This window comes from Microtus oregoni, unplaced genomic scaffold (assembly GCF_018167655.1).
Source record: "Microtus oregoni isolate MIOR12 unplaced genomic scaffold, Mior012 000018F_ref0000195, whole genome shotgun sequence".
In the NCBI taxonomy this organism is placed as follows: domain Eukaryota; kingdom Metazoa; phylum Chordata; class Mammalia; order Rodentia; family Cricetidae; genus Microtus; species Microtus oregoni.
Window position 1 is genome coordinate 12,815,055 of NW_024543077.1, and position 26,886 is coordinate 12,841,940.

Below are 26,886 nucleotides of genomic sequence, written 5' to 3' on the forward strand. Positions count from 1 at the left end.
AATAATATTTATGTAGTATGTGCCATACATATATTTTATGATTCACTGGATGCAAAGTAGGCACTCAAATGCTTACTGATTATTTGATTTATTCAGAGTCAGTAAAAAATATATTTTAGGAGAGAACAAAAGATTACATTTTCTACAAGGGAATGGAAAATCACTCCTGTATATTTGGCAACTAAAGAAAATTAAATTGGAAACCCAAGGTATTTAATATTTATGGAAAACTGGTTCTGTTTTGATCATTGCAATGCCCACTGATGAATTTCATGTCAGTTCCACCTTCATTTTTTTCAAAGTGAAACTACTTCCATTTATTATAATCTAGTTGTACATTTATTTGATGGAAACTCTGAAGCAAATTGTTTTCTCCAATCATCAATGAATGCACAGAGGGTATTTACTCTCTGAGATTTGCCAGCTGATATTTTGAGTATCATCAAGACCAGAAAATTCAATTAAAACTTCTACCTTTGAATATGAATCAAGTCACAAAAAGATCATTGAGGCAGTATGGGGCTGTGCCGAGCTCCAAGCATTGCCAATTCAACTCCCGTAAATCTTAGCCGGGTGTTCTCAGGGTGTTGTATTTTGGTTTCTTCCTCTTTCTGATTTGAAAACCCTGTGTGTGTTAAAATTTTTTTAATATTAAAAAGATAAAATTGATGACTACCTAATACATACCAGAGCACCAACTATTAAACAAAATCGTCTCAATCTTCTCATTCCAAACAAATTACCCAATTAGAAAATACACAGTGTCACATTATACTTTTAAGATGTATCAATTGGAGCTGTTTTTACTGTTTGTTTTATTCTTTTTATGTTTCTTTCCTTTGTATTAATAAAAATCAGTTGTAAAGTAATTTAAGAATGAAATGTAAGTGTAGAAGCGTTACAAAAGTGGAAAACATCTGAGAAAAAAAAACATATTTCAACTTGATGTGTTATAATCAAGTATTATATGTCATTCCAAGCCATCATATAATACAAATCAAGTGATTTTGATATTTTATGTCCATTTAAAGTAAAATAATATAAAGAAAGTGAAAGAAGAACCAGCAAACGAAGGTGCATTTAAGTTTTGTATGTATGTATGTATGATTATTATTATTATTATTATAGCATACATTTTTCACTCAAATCTGTGCATGTAAGTGTGGACTTAAGCTTAATTCTCCTACCTACAGAACTGTGACAATATATTCCTTCAGTCACTTCATTGGATCTCCTTGACTGCTCACTTATCTTAGTTGGGGTTTCTATTGCTGCGATGAAATACCATGACCAAAATGCAAGTTAGGTAAGAAAGGGTTTATTACTGTTCATCACTGAATGAAGTCAGGACAGGAACTCAAATAGGGCAGTATTCCGGAGGCAGGATGCTGATGCAGAGACCATAGAAAGGAAGTTCTTACTGACTTGCTTCCCATGGTTTTCTCAGTCTGCTTTCCTATAGAACCCAGTATCAGCATCCCAGGGAAGGCACCACATACCATGGGCTGGGCCTTCCCCCATTAATCATTAAATGAGTAAATTCCTTATAGTAGATCCCACTGAGACATTTCCTCATCTGAGGCATCTTCCTCTCAAGGAAGTCTCTAACCTTGTATCAAGTTGGCAAACAAAACCAGCCAGTATATCATTCAAATAAAAAGTATTACTACCGTCATCTAAGTATTTTTTAAAGCATTTTCTAAAGTATTTTCTAACTTAGCAGTTATTTTCTTTCCTTATGTCTCTTCAGCTCTTCTATCGCAACATATTTCCTTAAGTTCAGCTTCAGAATGAATCTTTTACCAGATAGTAAAGTCATATTTGATACTTCTTTGGTGGGGGGGGGGGGGGGCTTTACTTGAAATCATTGGTCATATCTCTTGGTTTGAATTGTCTGCCTCCCTTGGTCACAATTTGTTATTTATCTGTGATCTATTCTTGGCCTATTGTCTTGAAAATGCAAAATAACAGGCCTGGAGTGATGGCTCAGCAGTTAAGGAACTTCCTATCTTTGAAGAGATCCAGTTTCCTCTTACCCAAATCAAGCAGACTGTAACTTCAGGTCTAGAGAATCAAAGGCCTTCTGGCTTTGGTAGGCACCTGAATTCCCTTGCACAGCCCCACAAACAGACAAAAAATAATACACATAATTAAATATAAAGATAAATACTAAAACATGAAATCGGTGGACAATGGAGGGAAATAATAAATCACTGCATATTAAACGGACAAAATTTACCTGAAAAATGAATCTTTTTCAGTTTGTTTCCATGCAGAAAGAATATTAAGCCATTTGATGAGTAAAATGGCAGCTATTTATAAGAACTAAATAAAATATTCATAAAGAACTAGCAAACGATGAGTCTATTTTCTGTGTCTATCTTTTTATTGGTGTGAGTAATCATATGTAGAGGCCAGAAGTCTTCTGCCTTTATTGTTCTTTGATTTTATCAATGAAATTTGTTCCTTATCAACTTTATACATGTATACAGTGCATATTAATTACTCTAATCACCTACACTTTTCAGTTTTTCCTCCCAGTTTTTCCCCTCTCCTGACACACACACACACACACACACACACACACACACACACACACACCTTTCCCAGAACTATCTTTCTCATATTCCTATTTATTCTATTTTGTGGTCCATTGGTTTGGAGCTTTCCAATGAAGTTAGGGTTTGGGAGGCTCAGCAAGTGGGTACACAGATTAAGCCATTGACTTTTCCTATTTCAGAATCCATTAGCATCTAATAGTTCAGTCATATTGGTTAAGACTTTATGAAGCCACTTTGCTATCTATGACTGATTTCTGACATGGTCAGATTGTGCTGGCCTAGTGCAAGTAGCCCCAGATGTTATGAGCTCATGATTGCAATAATGTGTCATGCCCAGACTATAGCATTTTGGAGCACTTCTCTGAGTATTTCATCTTACATATTTTCCCCTGCCTTCTTTGAAATTTAGAAGGGATGATATAAATAACTTGATAGAAGCTGGGTCCCCCACATTCCTGGTTAGCTGAAAGCTTTGTATTAACGGTCATTAATTGCAAAGAAAGGTTTCTCTCATTTGGGCTGAGGGTAGATTTCTATATTTGTAGAAAAAAATGTTTAAAAGACAATTTGAGACTATGTCAATTTATTAAAGATCATATTAAGTTCCCCCCTTGAGTCTAAGATTTTTAAGCATGGTTTGCTGGTGAGGTGAATACTCGTGGAACGGACCTCAGGCCCAGTCTGAGGACAGTCAGTTGCCACACTTTCAAATAGGTTCCACATTTACTGTTTGCAACAGGAGCACCACTGGACCCTGAAACTCAGCAGTTCGGCTAGGCTAGGTGTCCCCTGAGCTTCAGAAATCCATCCTCCTCCGTCCCCTCAGCGCTGGATTACAGGTGCACCCTAAAGTGCTCAGCCTTGTGCCTGAGTTCTGTGATCTCAGTTCAGGTTCTTATTCTCACACATAAGACATTTTACAAATCGAAAGAAATGAGGCAATATTCCTAGCCCTACCAGATACTTGTTATAGAAATAAGAGTGTTTCTAATCTCTTTTAATTCCTGGGGACAGAATCTGTATGAGTTTTTGTGTGTGTTTTTTTTTCTCTCTTTCTTCTTTTTTTCCACTTTTTACCACATGACAGGTGCATTCTTTCCAATTTTACCGTGTGTATTTCTGGATTAAAAACAGGTGTTGCATCTCAGACATTTCCACAGCTGTATATTTAGAAGTGAAATAAATATAATACAGTGACTATTTTATAGTAATGTAAAGCGATTTTTATAGTAAATGCCATGCGAATATATCTGAAGTGATCTGGGCATCATGAATCATTCTACTACAGTCTTGGATTCTGAATGAAACCTAGCAGATTTCAGACACTGCTCAAAAGTGATTCCCGGACAGTGGAACTTAGGACTCTGAAAGAGAACATTGATATCATTAACATCTATGTATTTTTATTCTTATTCCCAGAAATTGGAAGCAGAAAATGATACTAGCTTGCTCAATTTCCTACAAATATATTCAGTAACCTCCCACCAATCCTTATAGCTAATAGCTTCTACTAGTAACCCCCTAGCCAAGAAAACAAGTAATTAATTTAAAAGAGATAACTGAGCACACATCAAAACCACAAAATTCTCTGCTATTTATAATATTTAAAAGTTAGTCATATTTGTGGAACAGAGAAACCTTGACAATCAGTTCATTTGCTTGAGGATCACTTCTATTGGCTGCTTGCTGAGAATTTCTAACTCCAGCACAAGTTTTGAGACAAATAACAAACAACATAAAAAATTGAAGTCAGTAAAGCATCATGATTGCTTTGGCATAAAATTACTTTGACATTCTACATTCCTGATTTTTCTTGATTATATGCTTTTTATAACTTATCTAGAAAAATATATACACTATTGCCCTATATAGTTAAAATATTTATACATTGTGTTGATATATGTAAGCGTACATTGTTGGGTGGTCTTTAATTTCAGTCATAATTTGAAATTTCTTTCTAAAAGCAACAAATTTGTCATTGTGGTTTATTAAGAGAATTATTGAAAATCATTGCAAAAAGATCATATTTTCGAGAACATAGCAAAAGTGGATATAAAAATCATGGTTTATTTTGTTTCAAGAATTCCATTGAAAAGAAATGGTAATGTATAGAACACGATTCGTGTCCCTCCAGACAAAGATTCCTAACCTGTTCTTTTATGTTCTACAACATCAGGATGTTTATAATAGATACTTAATTCTTTATTTGGAGAAGATGGGTTCTGCCTGGGTCTCCATTCCCTGTCTCCTTTCCTTTCTTCTTGCTCCCTAAAAGATGTTTACCAATGTGGATTACTGATTACTATTTATGTCAAAGTAGGACTTACTTGGAAGTTGCAAGAAAGAAAATAGGTATCTCAGCAAATGTGTCCTAAATAAATTTTTTAACTTAAAAAGATTAGAAAGGAATAACAAAATAATACAAATAAATCAATGGAATTGGTTAGTGTCTTAATAGTTCTTTGAAAACACATTCAGAGAATGGAAATATATTGTGGAGATTATAATACCTCAACTTTCAATCAAAGTCAGTACTTTTATCTGAGCTTGCATTTCATTAATCAGGAACCCTGTAATAAAGCACTGAAAATAGCTCATAGAATGGATATTGCCAGAGGGAAGGAAGCCCTAACACATGTTAGGCAAGCACTTCCTCACTGAGCTATATCCCAAGGTCCACCTTGGTATTTATGCATGAACTCCATGAGATAAAAATGACCACACATAGCATAGGCCAAACCGTGGTGGAGATGCACTGTTTATCTTTGTATCTATAGAATTCTTTAAGGTACAAGTATTAATAAAGTATGGGGAGCTGAACTTTTCTGAACTATTTCAAATTAGAACAAGTATGTTAGGACTTTTAACAGTGCTTTATGGCATCATAATGAATTCTGGTTATTTTGTTACATTTCTCAATGGGAACTACTCAGGAATTACCTGTCATCTGGTTGACCTTGTCATTCATTCCCATGGGACCTCTTGCCTTACATGTTGAGCTGTTGACAGAGGTTTCTGTCCCACCAGGTCCCACATCCATTTAGTCCCAAATAATTACATAGACGTCTACATTAATTACACAGAGGTCTACATTAATTACAAACTGATTGGCCTTGTAGCTCATGCTTCTTATTAACTATTATAACTTATATTAGCTCATAATACTTGTCTGTGTTAGCAACGTGGCTTGGTACCTTTTTTGGGCGAGGCAGTCACATCTCACTTGCTCTGTGTCTGGCTTCATCTGTGTCTGGGTGACGACTGCAAACTGAAACTTTCCTCTTCCCATAATTCTCATTGCCATGCCTCTACTTTCTGCCTGATCACCCTACCTCTACTCTCTGCATGATCTCCCTGCCTCTACTTCCTGCCAATCAGCATTTTATTAAGAATAATATGAGTGACTTGATGAAAGACCATTATCCCACAGCACTCCCCCCTCCCTTTTTTAAAACAAGAACTCTGAATCTAATATCCTTTGTTTAGCTTTTCTCCTGACCATTATCTATTTTCAGCTATATTGTTGTTTTAATCATGAGATTAAAGACATCAAAGAGGCTCCTTCTGAGGTTGGTTAGGCTTTTGGGCAAGAAACTGCTCTTGCCTGGACTGCTTAATGAACTGGACATGCAGGACCCACAGAGAAATGACTGATGAACTTGCCTAAAGGTGAGACAGTCCTTCATGGTTCCTGTTTCATGAAGGAGTCTGCCAGACATTCTGCAGGACATGACTGAGAGAGTGCCATTAGATGCAAAACAATCTTTCAAATTTCCTGCTTCCTGGATGATATGGGCCTTTTGGATGAAAACAGAAGAACTTTGGGTGATTATCCAGGCAGTGAGATGTCTCTGTTATTTCTAGAGTTTTGGAAGTTTCTTACAATGCATTTCCTGTTTACATAGGTAATATATCCTTCTGGAATCTTTGATGGATTTGAAGAATTTATAGTTATAGTTTTCCTTAGTTATAATAAAATATTAAGTAGATATAAATATTTAATTATAATTCTTGCTTAATAACTGTTTTGTTATATGTAATTTTACTATGTTAAAGTTAAAACCTTCCTTTATGTTTAAACAGAAAAGGGAAGGTGAGGTGGAATTCTCCTCTCTATGTTGCAAATACCATTGATTAAAAAAGAAACTGGCTTTGCCTATAGCAAGGTAGAACTTAGTTAGGCTTAGAAAACTAAACTGAATGCTGGGAGAAAAAAGGTGGAGTCAAGGAGAAGCCACAGAGCTGCTGCTGGAGACAGACATGCTGAAATTTGCTGGTAGGCCACGACCTCGTGGTGATGCACAGATTAATGGAGATGGGTTAAATTAAGATATAATTGGTAGCCAATAAGAATCAAGCTAATGGACCAAGCACTGTTTTAAGTAATATAGTTTCTGTGTGATTATTTCAGGTTTGAGATGCCAGGCAGTCAGGAACAAACAAGCAGTCTTCTTCCTCCAACAAGCTGGTGTTACAGTAGTTGTGAGACACCCACATGGGTGTTGAAAATGGAACCAGGCTCTTGTTTGAATCTTCAAATGCCTTTAACTGGAAACCATCCCTCTAGTCATCTTCAAATGCCTTTAACTGGAAACCATCCCTCTAGTCTCTGTGTACATTGTATGAGAAATGAAAATGTAGAATCAGAAAGCCAAGAAGAAAATACCTTTCAAGAAGTTAACATCTTGTCACAACTAAAGAAATCGGTACCAGGTCTTTCAACATGATGTTTCTGCAAGGGGCCAGAGACCTCCAGATCAATGCCATTCACAATATACTTCCTTACTTTTGATGCTCTGTGTAGAAAAATAGACACAAAGAATGCCATGAATACTACTTTCCATCTGGTTTTCATATCTTGAGACATTAGAATCTCAGATGAAACAATGGGTCCATTGTCTTTCTATAATTTAAATTCGAATAATTGTAAATTCACAGTAAATCTTCAGCAAGTGTTAGAGAAAATCATTTGTGTTGTAATAGACAGTAAGAATACCAAAATTTAGCATATTAAATTAACAAATCTAATTTAATATTAAATTAGCAAATCTAATTTAATATTAAATCTAAAAATTAATTAAAATGTCTTAAAACTGAAGTAATTTATAATTTTTTTCTTCATTTGGTATCATTACTGCTTATTTAAAAATGTGTTATAATCTATGGACCTACTTCTTGACTATTAATTATTTAATTATTAATTAATTGAAACATACTTTCTTGGTTTTTTTAACCTTTGCCAACAGAGCCACTTTCACTCTGCTGCCTCATAAAGCATTGTAATGCGGAGGTGGAGGAAGTGCACATAGTTTAATGGTTTGGAAAGTAAGCTGGCTAGGCTATCCACTCCAGCAGCCATGCTTACCCCCTCTGCATATAACTGTTTTTCTGGACAGCCATATTCTCACCATTAAGCCCCACGAACCAGTATGCTTTCTGTATTGTCCTGTGATTGTATTTTGTATCGGTTGAAATGATCAGTGCCTACAGTACTAGTTTCAATTGAGAGCTATTAAAAAAAAAAAAGCCAAGCCTGTAGATGACTGAGATTCTGTCATCTTGTGACTTCCTCACACAGCATACTATTTGCCTCGAAAAATGTCATAAAGCTTCATCTCATGTAGGTTAGAGAAGTGGTATGGAGTAAAAAGGAAAAGAGCCACTGGTGTAGTCGACTTCACTCGGAACTCCAGGTTTTATCCAGGCCTTCTGTATATTATTTGGTCTGGCTCTATGTGGGAAGTTTTTATAACTCTGTAATCCAGAACTGGCACAATTCACAACGTGGTGTTACTAACCTGTGACAGCCACATGGTATGAATATACTCTACTGTTACCTTTTTCAATATCTTAAATAATATTGCTTGTAATAGTATCTTATTTTTGTCTTACTACGTACATTTTTCTAATTTATTAGTTGATATTTTCTATCTACTCCCTGTCAATTTGTAAATGACAGATACACAATTACTATCTCAATTATCCTCAGTATTGACTGTGAATTTTGACTTTGCAACAGTCACCTAGTCACTGAAGGGTACAGTATCTGTAATTCATAAACCAGTATTCATGCTTTCACAGTCAGTCATGAGCATATGTAGAGTGCTGAAAAATTGCAGTCACTTGAAGCCAACATCCCCATGACATCAAAGGAGGCAGTCATCTCAATTTCTTTGTTCTCTTATTGTTGACAAGAGTCTCTTTGAGGTCCTTTTTAGCGTCATGTTTTTCACATTCTTTATGCTTTTCATTGTGAGTTTGCACTTTAAACCCACCATCAAGAAGAGTCCTGAAAAGCTGTCTTGTTTCTAGGATCAAGAAGATACAGGATGCACCCTGCTAACAAAACATGTGACCTGGGTAATTTTGTCCAAATACGAGTCACAGAGATGCTGGCTGGCACTGAGTTCATAGCTAAAGAGCTGACAATAAAACAAGCAAGGCAAAGGTAACACCCACATAGTCTCTGGTGCTCATGAGGATTTTTTATGTACACGTGGAATTTCCCTTTGAGTGTGATGCTCAAGATTGTGCTAGATTATGCTTAATCTATTGCTCAAACTCTTCTTTTCACAATGATAATCTCATGATTTGAAACAATTGAAATTAATGTCAAGTTTATGATAAAGTGTTAAAAATATATCTCTCCAGCCTCATATCTTAAGAATCAGATTGGTTTATTTTTAGCAAATGCAATTATCAGTGAATTCGATTTCTTCATTCACTGAAATATCCATTTCCCACAAGACTTAAGTCACCGCATTTGTTTCTCATTTTCAGCAACACATTACCACTCTGCAGAAGAGCTGTGTCTTTAATTATTATGCTCTGTATTGGGGGACACTGCTAGGAAATACGCACTACCAGGACCAAGCAAATGGGGGAAAGAATGCTTTTGAATTCCGTTTTCAGCTACATTGTTGTTTTAATCATGAGATTAAAGATGGGAACAAATAAGACCTAATAAAAAGTCTGGCAGCAGTGACAAAGGGGTGTTCTGCAAATATTTAAAAGTTACTGAGAAATACAGTGGGTATACCCAAAGCTTTGTCTATTGTCTGCATGTGAATTCCTCCAAAGGGGTGCTACCACCCAGGAGAAGCAGGGTTTTCTTGTCTGAGAAAGGAACTAAACTTCTGGGAGGGGTAGAAGACTCAGAGTTTGCTTTGCATCAGCCTTCTGTGGCTCACACTGCAAAGGAAACAATGCTGGACAAAATCCCCCCTGTGAAAGTGTCTTTCTAGACACCTGTTTCCAGTTTTTCTCAAAATTACTCTCAGATAGATGAGAGAAAACTGTTTGATCACAGGCACAATATACTTTAGGACAAGTGTCTTAAACTTTACCGCACACCAAGGAGCCCCGATTAGTCCATAAATTCCCAATCAGCAAATTTCACCAAGCCATTTTTTTTTTCTGCTCAGCCTTTAGAGGATAGTTGGGGTTGTTTCAAAGACTAGAAGGTGAGGAACAAAAGCCTTTCAATGGGGCAGTGGTTTTTTCTCTCTCCTACTTAGCACATGCACACATATATCTGATTTTTTCATATATCTGATTTTTTCATATAGGTTTCAACAATGAATTATGTATAAAAAACATAAAGCTATTTATAAAAAAGAGAGTGAGTGTTATATGAGAGAAGAAAATATTAAGTATTACTTCATTATTAGAAAGTGTATAGTATTAATTTGTGTTATTCAAAAAGAAAACAGTCAAGAAGCTCCCACCTGAATTTAGTTGGTGGGTCCTCTCTTCCTAGCTTATGTATTTATTTACCATTCTTACAGTCTTTAGATCTTTTCTGTTTGGCAAACTTCCTTCTCATCACTAGGAGACAACTTAGAGAGCCACCAAAGCAAAGCCAGACTGAATGTGTTTGACTTAAAATTTCACATTCTTGTTTTAATAACAAAGTTAAAGACATGCAAAACCCAAGACAAGTGTGGAGCCCGAAGACACCGAGAATGGAGTGGTGAGCAGATGTGGAAAAAGCACTGAGAACTACACTTGTGTACAATTGTCTTGAATAGGATTCAGACATCACAGAGAGGCAGACAACCCAATGTCTTCTTTGAATGCAAGGTTTATTGTTCACATATCCCAGCACAGAAAAGAAGCAAAGGAATTCACAGCAAATGAATGTAACTCAAAAAAATCTATCTCTAAATGATCTGGCCAGTGTTGGGAGGCAGAGCACATTCACAGGCAAAGGGTAGGGGTGATTGGCACAAGTGGATCATAAGAACTTTCCCCACTGCACAGCAAGTCATCAACTCTGCATCCCTGGGGAGCAAAGGACAGTGAGGATTGAAAGGGGTACTGGTTCTGCTGCTGGTGCTTTTTGAAAGTGATGTTCCTTGAGAACAGAAGTCAGCTGATCACAGACTCTGTTGTGCTTATCTAGGCCAGCCAGAGTGTAGAACACTAAATGATCACCAAAGTCAGACTCAGACCAGAGGCAAGAGGTCGAATGGGAGAGGTGGTCATCTGAAGCATTCCTGGTTGCTAGCCTCTATGATTGCTATGCATTGAGGTACATTGGAGACAGTCAGTCAGTCGATCTGTTTGGAGCCCGGGGTTTTATGGTCTTTGAGAGGCTTCTTCCAGCTTTGCAAACCTTTTGTTTCCTGCTTCTTACTGATGCCAGCCACAGGCCACTGTTTTGCTGGTTACACACAGGTGCTCACTTCTGAAGTCAGTATATTTAGATGTATGGTGTTGAGTAGGAATGTCTCCAGCTTTGTTTTCTTTATTTTGTGTTCACTGTACTACTGAGCAATAGTGGATATTATCCCCTAACAGAGCAGACACAGAGAATAGAATGGGTATTTATCCTGTAGGTAAGGGTATTTACTATTAATGACTTTTATTTAAAAAATATTGTCTTATTTTGCCAAAATGAAATGATGTCTTTTAAACTAATGATGTTAATTATTGCACTTAGTTTCATTTTCCTTTGGAGAAGAGGGAAGAAATAAATGCAGAAATAAAACTTTCTAACAGTTTTGTCTTTTAGAAGGATCGTCTTTAGTTGATGCCAGGGAGAACTGTAATCCCAGTCTTTCATGACAAGAAACTAGGGGTGATGAGGAAAGACTGTAATTCCAAAGATTTGCCATCCCATTGGCCTTGTAGAGTTGCAGAAATAAACCAATGGTTCTACCATCGGAAGGAAGAAGAGTCAAGGAGGGAGGTCCTTTATTTTAGTGACAAACAATATCACAGTGACGGCAGACTTTCTCTTTTATGATGCCGTACTATTATTATCAATTTTTAAGTAACAAAATTTTTGTGAGAAATGAAATAATATATGTTAAGGTAATAGTCCTCCTGGTGCTTTTGTTTGTTTTGTTTTGTTGTTATGTTAACTTGACATACAGTAAAAGTATCTGAGAAGAGGAATCTCAAATGAGAAATTTCTTTCACCTGATTACCTGCGGGAAAATCTGTCAGTCTTTGTTTTGATTTATGATTGATGTGGAAGGGCCTAGCCCACTGTGGGTGCTAACACTTTTGGGCAGGAGCAAGTGTCTCTGCAGGGCTCCTCCATGGGTTCCTCTTTGTTACTGTCCTGTCTTTTCCTTGTGACAGAATGTGACCTTCAAGTTGTAAAATGTAATATATTGTTTTCCCCTCAAGTTGATTTTGGTCAGGTGTTTTCCAAACCCAATAGAAACCCTGACAAAGACACCAATAGTATGAATTAACCTCTGCAATTTCTCACTAGCAATGGAATAATCAAAGCTAAAACATCTGGGACTTATATAAAAAATACATCTAGATTTTCCAGAAATGACCTGTGAAAGAGTTTTCTTTTTTCCCTCTACATTGACACATTCTTTTGAATTATACATGGTATTGAACTATAGAACATTTCATAAAGTTAATTGCCGAAAGCTAAAAACAACATATTCACATAGGAAAAGGTTCTAACATTTATGGAAAATAATTGACAATGAAAACAAATAGAAGACGATTAATGCCATTCATTCATGATGTGCATTCAGAGTTGGAAAGCATTTTCTCGGTAGGGTCAGAGAGCAAGTACTCCAGGCTCTGGCTGCCACATGGTTTCTGTGACCACTGCTCCACTCTGCCATTGCAGCCTGAAAATAGCCACAGAGAATGTTCTCAGTGACTGAAGCAGCTCGTCTTACAGCGTCAACTCCTGGAAGCATCTGCTCACATCCACCCAGGGGCCACAGTTCATTCACACCTTGTACTGAGCACAGATAGTAGGATAATGCTGGACGTCTTACTGACAGTATTAGAACAATGCAGGGAAAGATGTTCAAAATGCTACACATAGACAGGCAAATTTGGAATTTTATTAGAAAATAACTGTCAATTTATTCATTTTCTTAACAGTTTTTCCAATAACCCAATCTCAAACAACCTGCTGTTACCTAGCAGAAGAAGATTTTCAAGGCACAAGGTCTGCCCTCTGCAGAGCAAGCTGGATGAAAGTTTAACTGATTACTGTACTTCAAGAAAGATAAAACAGAACAGAAAAAAAGGCTTTAATGTTCCTATTAGAACGATCAAAGAATTGGAAGGATCCCTTCATCAAGATACACACGAGTGGTTAAGATCCTGTAATCTGGAAAGAATAAGAGGTGAAGTGTCTGAATTTATTAGAAATAACTTTGGAGTTGCTAATAGGTTACATCTGGTTATTAATACACTCAAGGGTGCTTGGGAAGTCTTTTCTACTTAGTTTCTTCCTGACCATAAAGAACAAGTCACAAATAAACTATAGTTTGCAAGGAGCAGAGCTGAAAATTCTCAAAAATGTACATCCTTGATAGGCAATTGTTCATATTCTAATCATTATATGTGCATGTATATGCTTTACTTTGCAACTCATTTTCCAGATGAGATTTATTCATATTTTTCATTTAATATGACTGTATATATATTCATGTTGTCAGTCATAAAACAATTCTATTCAGTTAATAATGATTTTTCGTTATCTTTGCTTTCTAGTGGAACCTAGAATTCTTTGATGTGCTTCTTTTTGTGTGCACATTCTGCAAGCACAGACATCTGGGTCCCAAGTCTTTATCTTACCTGCCCACTGAAACTTTCCTTGGTTTGACTCAAAATCTCTTGAGTTATCATTATCTCTGAGCAGAAATAGTGTACCTTCTTTATTCCTAATTGCATATTAAACATTGCCACCGTTACACCTTAGAAATGATGCCCTACTCTACCTAGTAAACTGTGACTGCTGCAAAATCAAGACAGAACAGCTCTTGGTAGCTTGACTGTATCCTTCCAAATTCTTCCTACAGATGTGGTCCTTCTATATACCACTTCCCAGTAAAGTCCATCATCAGCTGTCAAGAGTAATGTGGATTCTAACAAACACAAGTAACAAGGAAGGAGACCCAGCTGACTGATTGTATCTCTATTCAGAACAATACCACGACACTGATAACATGGGTTTTGTTGTGTTAAAGCTTCCCATCCGATTGTTTGGTGTGACATGTTCTCTCTCTCTTGCTTTCTCACATCTTTTCTTCTCTTTATTATAAATAATCCATAGCAAAATCAATAAATTTATACTAATAAAAGTAAGCATTCATCCAAGCAGAGTGACTGAAAACAAAAGTCTAGGTTGACTTTTAATTTGTATTTGGTTCTGAAGATGAAACACCGGGGCAGATGTATCCTGGGCAAGCACTCTACCACTTCATTCCAGTCAGAAAGAGCATTGAACATCCAAAAGAGGAAGGGATCTCACGACTGTTCAAACTACATTCACAGATTTGTCTCTATTGAACAACCGAAGAGAACTGTTTGCTATCAGATTAGCAACTGATTTTGCTTAGTTTTAATTTTAATTTGCAGGAATTATGATGTGGGAGTGTCATATATCAATCTGTTGATTTCATTGGTTAAGCAATAAAGAAACTGCTTGGCTGGCCCTCATAGGTTAAAACATAGGTAGGCGGAGTAAACAGAATAGAAGGCTGGGAGAAAGAAGCTGAGTCAGGTGTCGCCATGATTCTCCCACTCCAGACAGATGCAGGTTAAGATCATTCCTGGTAAGCCAGCTCGTGCGCTACACAGGTTATAAGAAATGGGCTAGTCCAGGTGCGAGAGTTAGCCGAGAAAAGGCTAGATATAATGGGCCAAGCGGTGTTTAAAAGAATACAGTTTTCATGTAATTATTTCAGGTAAAGCTAGCCGTGGGGGCGGCCGGGTGCCGGGGACGCAGCCCCGCTGCTCTTATTTCAACAGAATTATTAAGTACAATTTATTTATCCATTTAATTTGTTGTATTTTGATCATTTTGACTTTTTGCTCAAGAAGTTACATACCACACCAAAACTTCCAATCACATTCCATTAAGTAGGAATACCATTAACACCACATGACAAGTAATTTGCATACAAATTAAAAGTTTGAAATATAGATCTTATATACACAATTGTATTCCAAAGCACACACTGAATTTTCATTCCATTATCTAACTTTGTTAGAGTTAAATTGATGATTTTAAGTGTTTCTTAAAGCAATATAGCTTAGGGTGCTATCAATTATGAACATACAATACATTGAAAAACTATAGTTTATTAATTATAAAATGTTTAGAAATGTTAGGTCCTAAATATGTGAACCTCACAATAAGATTTACAGAAGACTTATGTGCATACAAATTATGCCACTCTGGATACATTATAAGAAAGATATCTCTGAAGTGGCCCTCAGATCTCTCCACATGTGAGGTATACTGAAATATATAGGAATTCTTTGTAAAATGTCATGAACCACCAAATTGCATTCACAGCTATATAGTGTAGCATGTTTGTCTCAGTACAGAGTCAGAGCATACAATTGCTACTTCCCCTAAAATATCAGTCTCAGTAATAGTCGGAAGCATATTCTCATCATATATGAACAGTATTTGAATAAAAACTAAATACTTTACTGGGTCAGAATAAAATTGCATCACAGGATTTCTGAAAAATATCATTTTTAATGAAGAAATTCTAAAAACATATTTCTCATTATATTTACTCTTTGTTTAAAATTTGAAAACCACGGATAATTTTTCACATAAGAATCACTTCATTCCATTGCTTCTATTAACCTCACTTCACATTAGAAGATCTTAAGTATGGCCCAGTTACTCCATGCACACAGACTACCTAGAAATAACATAACAAGGAAACACTAGCAGGTTGTTCCTCACAAAGAGTCTTCAGTTCTGGGTGGGAGGGAAGCTTAATTACCTTTGTTGTATTGTGTTGTATTACGTGTCCTTTTAAAATGTGGTTATTATTTAAAATATGTATGGTGTACCATCTGTAACAAATGAGTGGTGTAGTACAAATGCGGTAAATGCCACAATTGCCGGTTGTTTTGAAATGTCGTTTGCTACAACTTCATTCTGAGAATCCAAATGTTCTTGATTCCATATAGTCAGTGTGAGGGAACTTGGAAACTGAAATCTAAATGTCATTTTCAATAAACTTTTAACGTATACACATTATAAATTTTAATTTCAGGAAGACACACAGAATGGATTCTCATCTTCTTTTCCTGTAGCTGATTTGTGGAACATATTTAGTTAATTCTGACAATTGCATTATGTGCAAATTACATTTTTTTACAGTGAAGAAAAGCATCATTTGGAGAAATTAGAACTCTAATTCAGAACAAAAAGCTAGTAAATGGAAGAGCTGTGGTTTGACACACAAGCTTCTAAAAGTGTATCTATCCATCATGTATTGTTTTCTCACAAGATTGCCAAGGAGGTGAGTTTGTATTTCTGTGAGAAAGAACCCACCCTTGAATGCAGTAGACCAATAGAACAGCAAATAATATTTTATTCATGAAATTGTGAAGACGATAACGGCAAGAGAACGTGTATTAAGGCTTGTGAGGGGCCTGGCTTTTGTGCTCTGAACATTTGGGAATCATAATTCTGTGTTGATTGCTAGGCAAAGGTTGGGTCCACATGCTGAGTCCGTGTGAAGAGAGTTTTTCTGATACCCGTTGCCCCTTAGAATCACAGCCTTCAGAGTCTTTGCTCACAATACAGTCTTAAGGCAGCATCTTCTGTGATAAGAATCTGATGGATGAGGTTCACTCTGTAGTAAGGGATAGTTCGTTTATAAGGGCTAGGGGAGTGTAGAGAAAGCTGCAGTGAATGGGTGGTTGACAGGCATAATGTTACAAATCAGTAAAAGACAGAAATAGTGGTGTGCTCTAGCTCAATGTGTGGACTACAGATTTCAACTGATTTTAACCTGACCACCGTACTGAGATGTTAAATACTGGAATCAATTGATTTGCTAATTACTATAATTTGTGTGTGACACAGCAGATGCAAGTCGTAAAATATTAGACAAGACTCAGAAAACATGTGCAATTACTGTGTGTTCACTAAACATAAAGCACAGTAATTAAAGTGTGGATTTTAGAACTTCATTCATAGGCCACTTAAACCTTGGGTAGCTCATTGCATAGCAAAAGTCAGTTACCACAACCCAGGAAGGACTGGTGGGGCAATGCTCTTTGATTCCCATGCTGGCCTGGCTGTGAGTCACAGTCAGAGGGGATTTTTGCTTATAATGCTAATTCTTCAGATTTCCCAGCCTGTAACAAATTCCTTGCTATTTGTTTTCTTTTCTCTATTAAGTAGAAGTAAACCCACAAACATTTAATGTCAAATTCATATTTCTCCACGACCCACTTGTGTGTGTATCACTTTAGAACATTTTCATAAGTAATTACAAACATTTCTAAGGAAGGATTATTAATTTATGTAAACATGTAAAGTATCAGGTCTAGCTACATTCTTTCTTATTGCCTCTGTTTTATCGAGTAATTTTTTTTATTTGTAGAAGACAAAATGAATTAATAAATGTAGATTTTATTAGGATTCATTAATCTTGCATTGTTCAGAGTCAGTCTCCTAATTTATATATGCTTATAATTGATCTATGAAAGTGGAAGATGTTGTGGTTAGTAAAGTAGACTTTCTTACTCTTTCTTTAAATTACGAAGTTAGTGAGGGACATCATCACTGTTCACGAAGTCATCACCGGTGAAAGATAAGCAAAGGAAATGGTTTCCATTAATGATAATGATTTGGGGAGCATTTCTAACAGACCAGGCCACTTCCTTAAATTACTCGTGTAATCCTCAGAGCTACCTCCTGGCAGAAACGATTATTATAATGAATATTTTATAGAGGACAGAGACAGACACAGACACAAAAAAAAGTCAGCTTGCTAATGATAATCTTGAGTGGTCCCAGCTCTGGTTCTCAGCCTGTCTCCCTCTCTCTCCCACAAGAAGAAGGCTGCTTGAAGAACAAATGTTAAGCGATCACACATATTGGGGCCAGGAAACTGGATGCTTTGTGCGATTCATCTAGAAAACAAATGTAAGCTATTCTATAATGGTTGCACGCTTCCCTTCTTTGACTAAATGTTTGTATGATGTGTAGCTTCCTGGTACAAGAAGTACCAAGAACTGCAGAAATAAATTTGCATCTCTTGAAGAGCACGCACATCTTACTGGCCTCTTTTCAATAAATACATATGGGTCGCATCACAGCGAATGATAAGTGCATACCACAATGACTGAAGCATGGTAGCAAAGCAGCTGCCTTGAAATTTCATTTCGCCTCTTACCATGATCTAGCCACCAGGAACCGCTGGCATGATAGCTGTATCGGAACAACTGTGCTATTTTTAAATATTTTGATTTCTAAGCAACTTCCCACTCTTACTCCCTAGTTTGGGTGTGTTTTTATCTGCTTGTGCATATAAATTATTACTTGACCATGAAATAGACCAAGAGACAATGCGAAAGAAATATTTTTGAGGGGATACAAGCCCAGACCTAATACTCCTGGATGTATCTGAAGCTGCAACTGTATCTGGCGTACATAGCTTTTCAATAAATTTGCTACCGCATTCCAGAGTTGAGAATCTCCAGATTGGTTAATGATAATGTCCTGATGTTCTCTGATGAAACTTTACTCTGAGTCAGCACATTTTCTCCTATATTATGTGACTTGGTAGTAGTGATTGAATATTTCCCCTTAGAATATGAATCATTGATTAATAAGCTAAAGTTTTATGATAGATCCACAGGTGAAAAGTTAATTAGCAACAATTTTCCGTGCAGGTAGAGTCGCTCTAGGCAGGACAGTAATGTATACGCACACACATCCTTTGGCTAGGCAAGGGAGATTATGGACATGTGAAGTACAAACTACTCCAGAGAGAGCCCAGGCCATTTGTTTCCTCTGTAGTTTGCTATTTAACTGCACTTACAACCAGCATAAAAACAAATGCCCTTAGAAGCATGATGGCTAGGCGTTCTGTTGTCAGATATTGTTTGAAATCATGAAGCTCATTGCCAAAACTGCTTTTCTGTTGCTAAATTCAAGGGTTGATGAATGAAACAGAAGCAGTTGGTCTAAATTCATACTTTTTTCACTTTTTAAAGAATAAGCTTTCAAGAAACTAGCCAGTAGGTTCTAACACAGAAGGATATGATAAACCACAAATTTTCCAGAAGTTTTTCTTAAGTGAAGATAATAAGAAAAAGGTGGTGAAAATGTTGATTTAAGGAAGCACATGGTAAAGATGCTATGTCAAGGACGCTAACTTTGCAAATGTGTCACGTGCTGTGGTGTTACCTCTATTCCACAGGACAGCAGTCTGACCTCACATTTAACAGTCTGTAAGATACAGTTCTTTAAAGTCATTCAGGTTACGTTATTTGTATTTGACAAGTTAAATATGTGGCTTTTCATTATTTTTTCCAAACTTAGCTATAGACAAAGAACCTGATTTTTCTTAGATCTTGTGGCTCAAACTTAATTCAAGTTTCTTAAATTAATTTCCACATCTTCTTTTCCATATGACTGAGGTAAACAGTGTTCTGCCTCATCAGAACAGAACCTCACAAGACAGTGTTTAATGTGCTATTCACTACAAATATTTCTGTATTTTTCTGTTCTCTATCTGAGGAGGTTCCCAGCTCTGAAATGAAACAGAGTACTGGATATCACGTCCCCAGAGTCTACCTTACCTGATAGATGACCTTGCAAGGTAATTCCTATACCCTTATTCGGTCCTCAGGGTCATTCCGTATCATTTTTATAAAAGAACAGAGCTTTGTTTGCCTACATGAGTAACCCTATAATAAACAGAGCTTGTGTTGGCTTTTCTCCTCTCACCAACTTTTTTTACTTCATGCTTGCTTCATTCATGTTGCCAAACATCAGCTACAAAATAACTGACAAGCACCAAGTTCTTCTCTCTGGCTTACATTGAGTGAAAAACTAATGGATTTCTGTGAGAAAATTCTTAGAAATATTCCCATCCCATTCATCAGACATCCATCAAGCCTTTTGGAAATAACAGTCCCAGAAAGCAGCACCTCCAGGAGCTAATATGTATGACTTTAAAGCTTGGGCATTCCACAGCAATTCCTGCACAGAGAGGCTGCATTTTATCTAAAAGGCAAACAAGACTGCCCTCAGTTTTCCTTGAAATTTTGTTTGATTGTGCAAGAAACTTAGCAGTCACTAAGCATTCGGCATCTGGCCAACACTAACCTGGGCTAATTATCTTTTTTTTTTTTTGCACTCATTTATTATGATATTTATTGACTAGTATGGGTTTCTTTTTTTTTAACCATAAAAACTACGTTTTAATGATACAGAAATAGTTCATGGTACATTTCTTTCCATAAAAGCACTTTAATCGTCTCGTTTAACAAAATTAAGTCTACATTGGAGCATTCTGACAGAAAGGGACTGTTTTATACAATGTTTCATGTTTTCATAAACAAAAGAATATTCTTCAGGCAAAAAATTTTTAACAAGATACAAGTAAAGGAAATGGAATACAAAATGTGTTCCTTTGGGTCAGCCTGATAATAGCCACACACCCCTAGGGAATATCAGGGGATTTTTTTTAATGAATACTTTGAGTATGAGGGCGACTCTCCAGAGTTAACATCCCACAATACAAGGCTATTTCATAATATAAAACCAAAGACAGCTGCGTCTCCCGCATAATCCCTTTAGAATGAATAATTAGTGAACATCAAGAGTATTTAAAAGCAGAAGAGAACTGTGCAGAGGCCTACGGTGCCCGTAAGGACCATCCCTACATCCACAGCCCTTCTCCCTCAAATCTGTTAGGAAGAAAATGAGAACCAAAATCTGATGACATTAAACGGTCAGCACTGCCAGGAGAGTGGCCAGGACCCTGCGGTACTCTTGAGGATAAAGTAACGCCATTTAAGGCCACCCACCAGTAAGGGTTTATCCCCAGTATTCCCACTGTTCACTACTGCTGCTCAGCTTGTCACCACATTTGGGCCCAAGAGAAACCCTTTAGGATCTAGAATAAGACAAAGCATAGACCCTCAACTACTCCAGCCAGTCCCCCACCTGAGACAACAGCTCACACAGGAGCCTAATTCCTTGCCAGGAAGTCACACTTTGACATCTTGATAAGAGGGCCAAGGCCCAAAGCCACAGAAGTTTGCCTCCACAAGTCCTGCCCTCTGCTGTGATGGGCAGCTCACTGCCTCCTCAGGCCACTTTCTGCTCCCCAGTTTCCACCATTCCATCTTCTCCGCCTATCCCAGCTGCATTAGGGAACTAAACAATCATCTCCCTGGTGAAGCACTGGGAGTGGTGCCGGAATCACCAAGCCCAAAGAGGGCAGTCTTGTTTTTAAACAAAGGTCTCATGACCTATCTACTCTGAGAAGGATATCATTGGTCCATAAGAAGAAATATTTACTTACATCCTCAATGGACTACAAGATTTTAGACGTCACAATTAAAATTGTATCTTTCCAAAAATATTATATTATCAATGCAATAAACTCAATAAACTTAAAGAAAACAAAACTTAACTTCATTTAAACTAAACTTCATTTAAACTTTTAAAAAACCAACAAAACATACTTCCTAGAGTGCAAAATGCTTATTAAATACTTCAAGAACACAAAAGTAATTTGTTTAAAAACACAGAAATCCTTTGCTAAAGGGCCATCAACACAAAAGACACCCATTGCCGGCAATGGGTGCCAGCTGCAAGAAACATGGTGTTAAGCTTTGTGCTTGGCCTCTGCCCCTTTCAGATGACATGTTATTTGTACAAGCTCATGGTTGGACTCTGGTACATGCACATGTACGCATCACAAAGAAGTCTGCGTGCACAGCCTCGAATCCTTCTGGAATCCAAGGAGTGCAGCTCCTCCAGAGACATCTTCAAGTACTCTCCCACTTCGGGGCAGGGTGTCACTTGTGGAATGTTGAAGCCATTCTCACCCCCATCTCGATCAGCCATGCTGTCAAAGAAGAGCCAGGCTGAGTCATCCTTCCCATACTTCACAAAAGCAACATAGTGGCTCGTTTCTATGCAGAGAACAGCAAATAACTCCATCTTCTGGCAGGGGATGCCGCAGTGTCTCCAGTCCCAGTCAGGCAAGTCTTTGGGAAGTGATACTGGGTGATAGGTATGATTCATTCTTTTAGGATGGAGATGAATCTGAGTGCAGCAGGTCTTACAGAACTGCTTGATCTTCCCTGCTGTGATGTCGGGGTCTTCATAGCAATCTCTACACTCAAACATCGCAAGTCCTCCACAGATGCGACACTCCCTGGGAGTGTCTTCTAGCAAATCTGTTATATTTAATTCTAGAGAAGGGAAAATTTTTTTGAACATTTTGAAGTCTTTTCCAAACCGAGGCATCTGAATAATCAAGCATGATGGTGCCTCTGCAAATTTCAGGTTACTGTTGAAAAAAGACCATTCTAGTAACTGTTGAATTGTAGGAACTCCAACTTTCTCATTTTTTTCCACAAAGATCTGATAGAAGTCGCAGTCTTGGACTTTCTGACCTGCTGATCTTATTTTTAACAATGGCTCAACCCTTAAAATATCATGAAACAGGATATTGAGAAATTCTTCTGGATCTTTTTCTTCAGAGGTAAATCCTGATGCAGCATGAACTTTTTCGAGTATTTTCCTCAGTTTCATAATTTTTGTGGCACACACATATCCATATGTTCTCAGAGGATTGACTATTGCTGTCCTCAGTAGCTCCTGGGTCTCACTATAATACTCAATATCATTCTTTCCTTTGGGTCTCAGCAACACAGTATCCAGGACAGAACTAAAAGCAAATACGCTGAATAAAGTTGAGTCCAAGTAACAAGAATTGTAATAGCCCTGGATGCCTTTCTTCTTTCCAATCATTATCTTTAAACCTTCTTTTTCCGTCTTTGGTGGAGTATTTTCTTCTACTACTTCACTTAAGTAGCCTCCAAATACTAAAGAATTACACCTTTCAATCTGATTAGAAACAGGCTCCAAAAACTCAAATCTAGAGTCGGGTCTACAGCTCTTCAGTTTCACGAACAGGGCCTTCTTCACGTCGCAGGTGAAATAGCGCGTGCCCCTGAACGTGCCATCTGTACAGCCCGCACATTCATCCTCCAGTTCCAGCCCAGCTAGCACGTCACTGAGCCCAGGCGGCTGGCCAATCCAACGGATAACCCCATAGAACGGGGGATTCTTTTTCACTTCAGCCAGTGAGCCCACCTCTAGGCCGTATGCATTATCAGAAGAGATGGGCAAAGGTGGACTCCTCTGGACAGGCAAGCTGTTCAGCTCGCCCATCACAAACTGCACTGACAATGACAGTGGGCTGTGAGCAATGCTGCTGTTAGTATTGGGAATCTTGGTCAGGCTGAATGGTAGAGAGTGGAATCTGTTCTCGCTGGATGAGGAGTTCATGGAAGGAGGTGATGAATGTCCAAAGTCTGGAGACAGCTCTGTAAGTGACTTTGCAGGGTCTTCTGCAACTTCATCAATATACCATGAATTTTTGGATTTTGATTGTCGTTGTGAGTCAACAGATGACCCACTTAAGGTATAAAATAATTCAGAACTGCTTCGACTTCCAGGGTCTGAGGTAGATCTTGTAACCTTTGGTTTATTAATACTAGATGAACCTTTGTCACCATCATCTCTTGACATAAAGGCAAGTTTGGGAGGCCTCCTTTCCGGTGTCATGCTCTCTTCATCAATATACAATGAATTTTTGGATTTGGATTGTTGTTGTGAGTCAACAGATGACCTTTTTAAGGTATAAAATAATTCAGAATTGCTTCGACTTCCAGGGTCTGAGGTAGATCTTGTAACCTTTGGTTTATTATGACTAGTTGAACCTTTGTCACCATCATCTCTTGACATAAAGGCAAGTTTGGGAGGCCTCCTTTCCGGTGTCATGCTCTCTTCATCAATATACAATGAATTTTTGGATTTGGATTGTTGTTGTGAGTCAACAGATGACCTTTTTAAGGTATAAAATAATTCAGAATTGCTTCGACTTCCAGGGTCTGAGGTAGATCTTGTAACCTTTGGTTTATTATGACTAGTTGAACCTTTGTCACCATCATCTCTTGACATAAAGGCAAGTTTGGGAGGCCTCCTTTCCGGTGTCATGCTCTCTTCATCAATATACAATGAATTTTTGGATTTGGATTGTTGTTGTGAGTCAACAGATGACCTTTTTAAGGTATAAAATAATTCAGAATTGCTTCGACTTCCAGGGTCTGAGGTAGATCTTGTAACCTTTGGTTTATTATGACTAGTTGAACCTTTGTCACCATCATCTCTTGACATAAAGGCAAGTTTGGGAGGCCTCCTTTCCGGTGTCATGCTCTCTTCATCAATATACAATGAATTTTTGGATTTGGATTGTTGTTGTGAGTCAACAGATGACCTTTTTAAGGTATAAAATAATTCAGAATTGCTTCGACTTCCAGGGTCTGAGGTAGATCTTGTAACCTTTGGTTTATTATGACTAGTTGAACCTTTGTCACCATCATCTCTTGACATAAAGGCAAGTTTGGGAGGCCTCCTTTCCGGTGTCATGCTCTCTGGAATGATATCATTGATGTGCAGAAGAATTGTACTTTCAACACTTGCAAAGCTACAAAGTTGTACTCCATCAAACATTCCATCCCAGTTGCCAATAGGGTTATCCATGTCCACACCAACAAAATATCCTAGACTCTCTATTCCTGGCAAAACATCACAGAATATTACTTTTCCAGATTCTACACTTTCTCCGACCTTCAGAGTTACTTTGGAGTTTTTTTCCAAAGGGGGAGGTTCAGCCTGCGTGGTATCCCCCAGGGCTGCAAAATCACTTTCCAATCCATTGTCATCATCGTCTATGGGCTCCAGCTTGTCCAATGCCACAAACACGCCACAATCTTCATCACACTGAAAAAGCTGTTTCTCTTGATATACCCCATCAGTGGAACCTTGGCCACGATGTTCTTCCTAGTTTTCAAAGTTTTTTTAAAAAGACATATAAAAAGATTATTCATTAAAGGGATTTCAGGAAATTACTTTGGAAAAACTCTAAATTATATCCATAATATGAAATATGACTAGCAGCTGCTGTTGGGTTTAGGGTATTTAAAGAATAAAGAAGCTGTATCTGATGATGAAACTAACTCATAATTTCAGATCATAATTCTTTTGAGAAAGAGTGAGGATTAAATTTACAACATAGTTCTACCACGACTTTTGTCATGAACAGGCATTCAACTTCAACCAAACAGCAGCATCAGCTCCATTTACTGAGAACAAACTGTAACCATCTACAGCCATCCACCTTACAACTACTATAAGTCATGTGTGCTCTAAGCACTTCACAGATGAGGAACAGGTTAGGAGAACTTGATGTAGGTTAAGTAGCTGGCAATCCTGCTAGTACATACCATAGCTGGCTGTCACAGCCTAATTATTTCACTGCTCGAAAAGCCAAATCAAGAAGCAAGTAAAGCACGACCTCTCTCTACTCCTGAGAGTGTCTAAATGTGAACCAATAGTCAATTTGGAATATAGAATTCTTAGATATGTTGCCATGGCACATAAGTTCCAAGGCAGTTTATACATTCCGGGGATAAGCATGAGCAAACTGAAATTGCTGCAACACACTTCAAAAATTTTACCTCTAAACTGTTATACTTAGTAGCATACACTAAGAACTGGGAATCCTGTGGGTACTATCACAAGATAGTTCACAATTTTTTAAGTGTTTATAATTACAATTGGCAGTGTTAACTTTTAATATAGGTAACTTAAAAGCTTCTAAGATATGAAGTCCAGAATAATGACTTGTAAGTTTCTACCGTAAGAGATAATTTTTTAAAGTTTTCAAGAATTGTCTTTACATCCTCTCAATTTATCATTAAATAAATTTGGGGGCTGAACTATAGTTCAGAGGCAGAAGGTCCTGAGGTCCATCCTGAGAAGTGTACTAAAAACAAACAAACATAAAACACAAATCTTATAAAGGGGAAAATATGTGCTCGTGGTCTCTCGCTCACGCGCACATTCGCTTTCTCATACACACTCTCTCTCTCTCTCCTTCTCCCTCTCAAATGTCCTAGCAAACTTACCAGCAATTCTACTCCAAAGAAAATCCCCGACACTGTCCTGTCCGCTAATAATGGTCCTCTGAAGCGCACAACTCCTGGAAATTTCTCTTCCCTAGATCGCAGCTGTACTTTCACAGGGCTGCCCACATCTACCTGGAGGCCTTTAGTTAGTAGAATTCTGTTTCTAAATAGGCTGAGCCTCTCCTCACAGTTGGTAATTGCCAACAGTAACTCTGTAAATTGATTCTCAGTGATTTCTACAACATCCTTTTCATCAACAAATAGAACTGCATGCGGTTGCTCTAAGATTTTTAATCCAATCTGATTTTTCTTGCCTTTTGCAGAAGGAACTCTTGAATACCCCACAGAACGGTCTTGGATGTACTGTCCTATACTTCCTTTGGGTACTTTTAGGAGTTTCTGTGTCTGTTTGTCTGTTACACTGCATTCTTGAAGAAGCAGATAAAAAAATCTGTTCTTCCCAGTAAGGTGAAGTAACTTTCTCTTGGCTCCATAGGCCTGAACTCATTGTGACAGTAACTTCAGAACATCAACTCACAAAAAGGAGCCACTAGCAAATCTGTCATAAAATCCCCAAAAATGAAGTTACTGGAATCCTAAAACAAGTTGTTAACAACCTGGTGTCCATGCTGTAAAAAGACAGCAATTCAAAGTGCCTAGCAAACAAGCAAAACAAACTTTAGACTCTACTCAATACAATCTTAAAATAAAACTAAAGATGTTTTAAAATCTCATTTGACTATATAAATATCTCATAGCTAAATGACCCATATGACTTGTGTACACTGTTTCTGCGTTTTTAAAGAACTCCAGCTACAAAGCATCCATAGAAACAATAACGACT

The 26,886-nt window shown here is 37.5% G+C and overlaps 1 protein-coding gene across 1 annotated transcript; it reads right to left on the reverse strand.

Annotated features, from left to right (window-relative positions):
• Window positions 1-21,668: 21,668 nt before the first annotated feature.
• On the reverse strand, window positions 21,669-26,550 carry LOC121459038 (ubiquitin carboxyl-terminal hydrolase CYLD-like). Its single transcript, XM_041668533.1, is given in 4 exon segments — window positions 21,669-23,550; window positions 24,415-24,915; window positions 26,043-26,495; window positions 26,497-26,550. Coding segments are annotated over 4 exon segments (2,853 nt in total). The 3' UTR covers window positions 21,669-21,705.
• Between the last annotated feature and the right edge of the window lie 336 nt (window positions 26,551-26,886).